At 34.6% G+C, this 9,741-nt stretch overlaps 1 protein-coding gene and 1 long non-coding RNA gene across 5 annotated transcripts; both read left to right on the forward strand.

Annotated features, from left to right (window-relative positions):
- LOC109124556 lies at positions 7 to 2,592 on the forward strand (the record flags this gene model as incomplete). The annotated part of the gene is made up of 9 exons (XM_010470226.2): positions 7 to 157; positions 513 to 687; positions 877 to 992; positions 1,099 to 1,158; positions 1,282 to 1,420; positions 1,525 to 1,591; positions 1,723 to 1,794; positions 1,892 to 1,957; positions 2,313 to 2,592. Coding segments are annotated over 9 exons (987 nt in total), but the record flags the coding sequence as incomplete, so codon positions are not given.
- Positions 3,761 to 7,065, forward strand: LOC104747197. Of its 4 annotated transcripts, none has more exons than XR_761105.1 (6): positions 3,761 to 5,214; positions 5,292 to 5,650; positions 5,808 to 5,974; positions 6,047 to 6,175; positions 6,254 to 6,434; positions 6,636 to 7,065. It is a non-coding gene; the product is annotated as an uncharacterized LOC104747197 (long non-coding RNA). The 4 variants fall into 4 exon arrangements; XR_761104.1 differs by having other exon boundaries at positions 6,254 to 6,422; XR_761103.1 differs by having other exon boundaries at positions 5,292 to 5,654; positions 6,254 to 7,065.

Here is a 9,741-nt window from a genome sequence, read left to right on the forward strand (position 1 = left end):
TAGGAGCAAGTGATTAAAGTGACTGAAACTGAGATATCACCAGTGACTCAGTTTTCTTCATGGGTTTGGAGTGGGTCTCGTTACTCTGGCTTACTGTGTATGGCCTTGTCATCGATACTGTATCTCATCATGGAGTTAGTTTCAGATACTTTTTCTGGTCAGTACTTCTTTGTCTCTCCTCTATGGTGGTATCTTGTGATTTCGTCCTTGTGTTTCAGTTTCATGGTTTTTGTGTAAGATGATAAGTAGCTTTTATGGGAAGACTAGAAAATGTTGAATTTACTTTTGCTGATGCTCTGCTTCTTGTCCTTTCTTCACATGGTGGGAGAGAACTTTTTTGTTTATTGGACCTGTTTAATAACTTGTCTTTTCTAGTTGTAATGGAATCTCTGCTTAAATGAGTGCAAATGCTTACCTCAATTTGTGTCTTCCTTCAGCGTTTTATTGTTGCTTGTATTATATAGTGTATTGATTGATGTTTTTTTCTTCCTAATGTCCTTTGTTTATGACAGTTCAGCCCATTCCTTTGTTTGAGACCGCGTTCATGAGATGCACAATTATCTTGATACTATCATACCTTTGGTTGAAAAGAACTGGACAACCAGTTTTTGGACCTGCGCATGCCAGGAAGCTTTTGGTTTCCAGAGCCCTTGTGGGTTACCTTTCATTGTTTAGTTTCATCTTTAGGTAATTATTACACATCCGTACTCTGCTCCGTGTGTAGACCTAAACAGCCTGTTAAATTTATATTCAAAACCAATGCATCATTTAAAATGAAGTTGCTATTAGCCACAGTGTCTATTCCCCACTAATCAATCTGTCACTTGTAGCAAAATAAGACATCTAACACTGCTTTTCACTGGTATTGACATTCAGCATCCAAATGTTGCCCTTGTCCCAAGCTATTGTACTAAGCTTCTTGAATCCAGTTATGGCTTCCATTGCAGCACGTGTTGTTCTGCATGAGAAGTTGAAAATCACTGATATTGGAGGTACAGAGCTTTTTCCCTTAGCTTTAGTTAGCTCCTGAAATACATTGTGTACTGACGACAAAGCAAGTCCATTTCATGACTTCTTTTTGTTTTCGTTTTGGTCCAGGTCTTGCTTGCAGTTTCTTTGGCGTGCTATTTATCTTTGGCCCAACACTAAGTGTCCAAGGTACAGAAGTGAGTTAACAAAATAGTTCTCTATTTATTCTTTTCATAAAACTGCTCCTGGCTCTCTCCTTTATGCATAAGGAAACAAAGACGTCATGCTGATTTCACTTATCTTTCTTGGCAGTTGGATCAGAAGCAAAGAATGAAAATCTAAAAGGAAACCATCATATTTATGCGTTCTTGTTGGGCTTATTTTCATCAATCACTGGAGGAATCACTTATTGTCTCATAAAGGCAGCTGCTAAAGCATCGGAACAGCCAGTGTGAGATTTAAGATCCAGATGTGTCGTTAACCCACATGTTTTTGCTTCTTTAGCGAAAATTCTGAAGTCAGGAAAAAATCATTAAATGGTGTGTACTTTTTCAGGATCACTGTCCTCTCGTTTGGTTTGGTAGCTTGCCCTGCTGCAGCAATTTGCATGTTTTCCTTGGAGGTATGTTTTGTGAATGTATATGTGGCGGTTGAAACGGAATATGATAAAGTTTTAGGAAACCAAGAAATGCATCAACTGCACCAAATGTTGGGTGATCATTACTCAAAACCGATGAATTTTTTCTCATACAGAGCTTTGTCCTGCCAGCGTTTGACACATTCATTAGCATGATTGTACTAGGGTTACTGGCATTTTGCGCAGAGGTGAGGCCATTCAGTAACATTATGTTTATGCACAGTTTTGATTTTTGTTGGCAATTCAAGTAATTAGATTGCTGAGTAAGATTTCTATTGTTTGAAGGTACTTTTGGCACGTGGGCTTCAGCTTGAGAGAATCAGCAAAGCTGCAAACATATTGTACATCGAGGTATACTTCCACTTCCATAGAGTTGGGTTTAGAATAGGAGCCTCTAGTCCGGTTTTCAGTTTGAGTTTTTTTTTTTTTTTTGGGTTTTCAAAACATAGAATTGAATGGTGAATACTGAATACCATTCGGTTTCGTTTTAAAGGGTGGTTTATCCGTATGAGTTCGATTTTAGTGAACTTTTTCTTTAACTCAAAAGATTTTCAAAGACATCAAATTTGATCGGTTTATTATTTTCTTTCGATTCGGATATGAAGTTTATTTCTATATTGTTCATTTGTTTTGAATCGGTTAAACAGAATTAACATAGTGATGATGCAGCAAGACTTTGTTTTCTGATATGTGTTTCTCGTATTAGGTGGTGTTATCGCAGTTATGGACAGTAAGCACGGGAAAAGCAGAATCGTCAGGTTTGTTTAGCCGACTTGTTGGGTGTTTGCTCATTATCATATCAGTGAGCTACACGGTTTATATGGGACCTGCTAAAGATACTGAGTAACCGAATAGCATAGCACTGTTCCATTTACTAAAAGTGGATTTTGTATTTTTGGCTCGCTTCTTGTTTGGTGCAATGCAAACCGCCCACCCTAGTTCCAAATTTTTTGGGTATCAAATTTCATTGATTTTTATTTGCCAAACCCAGTATTTAAGATCCACGTGCTGGAAATCTAATTTCATGTCCGGAATTATTCTTGAATTAATTGCACCATCGTAGAAGAAAAAAAAAACCAATGAAAACATTATAGTTTGGAAAGTAAAAGATGAAGGTGGTAGAAAGGGCAAAAAAAAAGTGTAACACAAACAAGGTGGTGTAATGGTAGTCGTTAGACCATCTGATCTTAGTGCATCCGCGTTCCATTCTCATTCACTGCAAATTTAGTCACTTTTTTGTACCGCTTCGATTTCTAGATTTTAGTCCAAGTCATATTAGAATAAGTCTTTCGTAGATAAGGAAGACGTAATAACTAAAAGCCATACACTAAAAACTTTAGTATAGAAATTGATATTTGGTTTGGCACAAACAAAAAAAATCACAAATACTTTCAAAAGATATTGGCTCCAATCCAAAGAGTTGCATTTTTATACTGTCCATTTTTATACTGTATACTGTCCATTTTTATAAATAGTAAGGGTAAAAAGGCAAAATATCCATGATAAAACCAAGTTTGAAAATTTATATTACTAAAGAAAAAATATTCAAAATCAATACTAAAGTTTTTAGTGTATGGCTTCTAGTTACTACACTACATTATTATATTTTGCTATTTGGTATGCTTTGAAATCATTATGGAAATCCGGAATTTTCTAATTTGATTGAAAAATACCTAATCAAAACCGATGTGACAGATCATTTGTCCAACGTAAAAAGTAAGACAACACTTTGGTCATTTGTTGTGTTAATTAGTTTTTGGTAATACCAGCTACATAAATAAACCATACCCATTAAGTTTTATACTAGTAGTTTTTTAGTTGTTACTTAAAACACTTTTCAATCCAAGAGAATCGAATTCATTGTTTTGGTAATAGCCGAAGCACTTTACATTTTATCATTATTTTTCTCTCTCTCCCTCTTTCTTATTGATAAGTTTACATGTGGATCAGATTCCATGGTAGCTGTACGAAAAAGATGAATTAAACTCACTTGTTAGTGGTTTTCAATTCAAATATAAATATAAATAAATCGGAAGCATCTTATTCCCTCGAAAAGAAAATATTTGTCGGAATCTTCTCAAAAAAAACTAAAAAACAGTCGGTGGCCGCAAAAAGGACCGACGGGCTGGAAGAGAACGTTGTTCTTCTTCCCATATTATTATAAAAATGGCTAGTCATGAAAGAGTTAAAGAGAAACTGATGATATTTGAATTGTTTGCTTCCTCCTCTGGCCAAGTTGTGTGTGTGAGTCTACTTCACCCGTTCTTCCTTTTTTTTTTTCCTTAGAATAATTCACGTGAAAGGTGTTTTAATGTATGACTATACTTTTTCGTATTTATGTTTCACATGCTTTTCGTTTTTTTAATGATGTTTTAAAATGTATAATTCACGAGGGGAAATGGTCTATTCTTTCACAAAACTATTATTGTGAACGTGAAGATTTTAAGTTATTTAATTAGTTTAGAGTACTAACTAAAGCCTACTCATATAAGCCGAGTTATAAGATCAAGCAAAAATATTAGTATTGACTTGCATGTCAAAATAATAATATTATTGACCTAAACGCCTTTCAATCCTTTAGTGTGTGGTGAGCATTATAGTAATTAAAACAAATTGTTTTAAAATGATTTATTTAACAAACCGAACGATGTTGTTTACTAGTTTATGGTATGAGATTTTCTTAACATGTCAAACAAATATATATATATATATATATATATTTTAAATATTTAAGGTTTTTTTTTAAAGGCATTCAATTAAAATTATGAAGGAAATAAAAGTTTACAAGGCCAAAGCCCAACCGTAAGCCTAAATACAAATCCATAAAATTTAAGAAACAGAAGTGAACCAGAAGTGAACCAGTAGTGAACCAATAGTTAGATAAGAACCAGATTTATGGTTGGGTATTCAAACAGCCTATACCATCCACAGTAAAAACATTCAAAACGTCATTGAGAGAGAAAGCGAGAGGAGGAGATCGCATCTGAGATTAGGGTTCTTTACGTCATTGTCGTCACAGTGGTTGCTCCAGAGAACCATAGATGGAGTAGAGATAAAGAGAGATCAGGGTTGCTATCACGGAAACTCAAAGCTCTGTTCCGAACAGTGGAGTCAATTTGACGAAGAAGTAGATCATCCGATTTGAAGGAGTTTCGATGAAGACGGTGGTTTCGCTCAGTCCAAATCACATAGATGACAGTCTGCCAAGCGATCAGTAGCAGTTTCTTTACTACACGAGGCCCTCGATATTGCGTGAGGGAGTCAAGTGTCTGGGACCAAGAGCTTGAGGGAGTAAAGGCACATCGTCTAGCAACATCCGACCATATCGACTAGCTGAAAGGACACACAAAGAAAATATGATCTCGAGATTCAGGCATGGAGGCACAAAGAAGGCAATGAGGATCGACTGTTAATCCCCAATTCAGCAAGCGATCCCTTGTCGGGCATCGATTCAACACAAACAACCATGATAGGAACTTGTGTTTTGGGATTCCTCCTGAAAACCAAACGATGCTATGCTAGGGAACAATAGGGAAGGTCGCTCTAAGAGCAGAGCAAATTCTACATGTGTTATGACAGTCCTTGCGATGGTCGTCAATCCACCATTGGTTAGAGTCTTCTTCTTCGTTTAAAATGAGTGTTGAGAGTTCAATGTGAAGACTGACCTGCGCTTCTGATCTTGCAGGAGGAAGGTTCCAATTCTCACGCCTCCAGAGGTCAGCTAAACGAGTACCCCTACGAATGCCAATCTGGTAAAGCCCATCACCTTGAAGATAAGTCATCATCTTACCCAACTTAATCAAGTTGTCAGTCCAGAATTGTGTAGTTTTACCATTACCTAGTTTAACTCTGATCCAAGGGTAAGCAACTTCTCTAATCTTTAGCAACTTATTTGATAACCATGAGAAACGGTTGCTTGACTTGTGGGTCCAAAAAGAACTCATGTCACCAGATAGAACAACCCTTCGAAACCAGGCCACCCATACCGAACCAGATCTAAAGAAGAGTAACCAGATGAGCTTGACCATGCAAGCTGTATTCCATGTAAGTAAGTCTCGTACTCCTAATCATCCTTCTTTTTTTTTTTATCTTGGATGACTGTTTTCCAAGCCACACGAGCTGAGTGATGACCCTCTGTCATACCCTTCCATAAAAAAGCACTTGAGAGTGAATTTAATTGTTTTATACACTTCTTTGGCAGGACAAAACCTGAGCACCAGAAATTAGATATGCCAGCAATGACAGAGTTTAACATTTAGAGCCTTCCAGCGAATGAGAGAGATTTTGTAGACCAAGCATTGAAGCGACTTTTAACATTCTGTAGTAGTGGAGCACAGTCAAGAAGGGCAAGCTTCTTAGTACAGAGAGGTAGCCCTAGATATCTTATTGTAAGTTGACCATGACTGATTCCGGTAGTAGTGACAATGTGATCAATTTCAGGCTGAGAGAGACCAGATGTGCAGAAGCTAGTCTTTGGGAGACTTATCGCGAGTCTTGAGACATCTTTGAAATTTTTGAGAACTTGGAGAACATTCTTCACTGAGGATTCCGAGCCATCTATGAAGATCAGTAAGTCATCTGCAAAGCACAAGTGAGTCAGTTTTATCTCTTAACAACGTTGATGATAGTGTATTTTTCCTTCTTCAGCTGCTTTATCCAAACAGACAGAGAGACAGTTCATAGCTAACACAAATAGGTAGGGCGAAAGTGGATCCCTTTGGCGCAGTCCCCTTAGCCCTTTGAAGTAGTCATGAACATGACCATTGAAACCAACTGAGAATGAAAGCGTACAGACACAGGCTTTAAGCCAGCACAGGTAAAAGTTCAGGTACCTCGATCCCTCGCAAACAGCTAAAGATAAACTCCCATCTCACAGTATCAAACGCCTTTGCAATGTCCACTTTGATAGTTATTCTTTTAGGACCATTCTGCTTTTGATAGCCATTTACTATTTCAGCCGCTAGTAAAGTGTTCTCCACTAAAAGCCTACCTTTGATGAATGATGTTTGATTCTTTTGCACCAAGTCAGGGAGAATGGGCTTCAGTATTGCAACAAGCAGCTTAGAGACAACCTTGTACAAAGTGTTGAGGCAGGAAATGGGGCAATAATCAGAGACAAGCGAAGCTCCTGGCTTTTTTTGGGACTAAAGCGAGGATGGTGGCATTGATTGCAGATAGAAGGAAACCCGTTTGGAAGAATTTGAGTATACTGGTAGTAGCATCCTTTCCTAATATTCCCCAAGCAGCTTTATAGAAATCTGAGGTAAAACCATCCGGCCCAAGTGCTTTGTCGTTAAATATCTAAAGTTAAGTTTTTCATATTGTCGATCGGGAGTAACCTATTATCGATCGTGAGCTTCATCTTGTCCGTCGAATATCTAAAGCAGTTGTGTCTGTAAGAGTAAAGTATTTGTACGTATTAACTTTTCTTATTTTTCGAGTAAATTAAATTTCAAGTTTCTCCATATTTGTTTACTCGATTTTGATGAATAGATTTGTTGTGAAATTAGAGAAAAGAAAAAGACTGAAGACACCAACCACGATTTTGAAAATATAGAGGATTTCTTGTGATGAGGACTGAAAACGTATGGATCACATGAATTCGATGTAGTAAATTTAGCATTTGCATTTTTATTCAAATATATATTACAGAATGCGAACTGGATTATGATCGCAGAATAATTATTACAGATTGTTCAAATGGACTGATGATCAATGGTGGAAGAGATAATGAATTAGAGATAAAAAGAAATTTAGAAATTGACACATGTACTTGTGAAGCTGTTGTACATGAATGTGAAAAAGAGATACGATAATTTCATGTTGGAAGAATGCATGTTGGAGTTACGTACATAGCTTAATTAGAAAATATGGTTTGTGTGTGTACGTAATTAATGGTTCTCTTTTATAGTTTTTTCTTCTAATATCCACAAGTCAACACTAATAATCTATAACATTTATAATAATACACCAAAAAGAAAGAAAAAAAATCATCACTAGCTTATAAAACACATGAGTCCAAGTGTCCAAAATGACCCAACATGTAGTGTTTATACGCAAGAGAAAACGAGCTAAAACTGGACCTATGTAAAGGTATACTCCCTAGTTCCAGTCGATCCACCACTACAAATGGGTTTGTTGCGATATTTATTCATGAGATTCTTTTTTGAAAATGTGACAATGAGTGAAAATTTACTTTATAGGAAAGAAGTAGATTTTCTCTACGCTTAAACCCCGATTACATACATTGTTTAAGAGAGAAAATGAAACTACCCACATTTCTCTTATGATAAAAGATCATTAAAGAGACCAGACGTTTTTTTTTTTTTTTTTTTTTTTTTTTNACAAAGAGAAGAGACCAGACGTTTAAGACAAGAATTTGATCATTAACGAATCAAAGTCAAAATAAATTCTTGAGTAAGTTAAAAAAGATTAAAATTCCTTAGTTACAAACCTTGCAATCTCTGCATATCATAAAGCCCTATATATATATAATTTTAAAAAGAATTAACAATACAGTATATTAGTTTTACTCAACAACTCTCTCTTTAATATTACCCAGAAACAAGAGAACAAACGCAGTCTCGTTTCTTCTGTAAGAGTATTTGGGACGACATTAATGCATTCTTTATTCTAGTTACACCAAACTGTTTTCTATTAAAAATGTAAAGATTTTTATTGTCTGGTATGTAAATCTATCGTATCAATTGTCACAATTAAGGAAGATAACACGTGCTCCCACACAAAAGACAGAAAAACCATATGCATGCCGAAATGATATTTATGTTCTGTCCAATGGTTTACGAATTTCAACAATTTATTTTTGGCTCTTTTTACCATAAAAAGATGAGAGATCTAAAGATCGAAGCATGCTGATGAGTAGATTTTTTTATGCAATCTTTGACATTTATTAAAATTCGTATTATATTCTACTAAAGTTTGATTATGAATGATTTAATCGAAAATCCTCTGTAATGTACGAACGTATATATATGATTAAATAACAAAATTAATTCTTACGAAGATAGATAATTGTTTTTAACAAAACAAAAAAAAAAAGGCCCGAAGAGATAGTACATGTGAAGTTAATATTTTTTTACCAGATGATATACGTTCAATCATTTCAGAATAATCAAGAGAATTCATTTTAGATACATAACTTTTAGACGTAATATCAGTTTTCAAAATGTAATTTAATTTTTCTTTATAAAAGTTTTACTAACATTTATATTTATTAGATAAATCGAATCAAAAATACTTAGAAATCACACTTTTCTATGACTCAAGAAATTGTATTACTTAATGGAATTCTAAATTTCTAATAAACACATAATATTATGTGGAAAAAACATAATCGGATAAAAGACAGAGTTTAATGATCTTCTTCATGATCAAATCTATTTCATTATTCCATTATATTTAAGAGACTACATTACTAAAATTTTTTTTTATAAAATATTAAGTGTATGTAAAGAAAATGAACTTATCTACAAAATAAAAGATAAAAGAGTTAACAAATAAGTTCTATAAATTAATATTTGATAAGCTAGTAAATATAACAAAATTGTAAAATTATCCAATCTCAAGTCGGGTAGGTATAAAAATTAATAAAATTCAATAAAAATAATAAGAATTTTTTTTTTAGCATCCTTATGTAAAAATGTATTTTTTTTTTCATTATTATCATATACTATATTAAAATGTTAAGTACATAGATAATTATTATTATTTTAAGTATCATAATTTTTAACTATATTAATTTTTTTTAATAGATTTTTGCTGTATTATTTAAAAATTTAATGAAGTTTGAACCCCAAAAAAAAAAGAAAGAAAGAGTAGATTTGCATTTAAGAGATCTCTGTCATGCAATGCAAGTGCCAACAAACCTGAGAGAAGTGTGAAATAAAACCTGAGAGAGGTGTGAGAAGAACTACAAAAATTGACTCCGTTATAAGAACGGGCCCCACCTCTCGGCAACACTTAATTGGTGGAACAGGCAAACGAATCAGGGGCAAATCTGTAATATCCCAAACAATTAATTCAAAAAAAGAGAGAGAGAGAGAAAGAAGAGAAGAAGAAACTCATCAACGCCACGCCAGAGGAAAGAGAGAGAGAGAGAGAGAGAGAGAGAGAGA

The sequence above is a fragment of the Camelina sativa genome, chromosome 15, assembly GCF_000633955.1.
Source record: "Camelina sativa cultivar DH55 chromosome 15, Cs, whole genome shotgun sequence".
NCBI classification, from domain to species: Eukaryota; Viridiplantae; Streptophyta; class Magnoliopsida; order Brassicales; family Brassicaceae; genus Camelina; species Camelina sativa.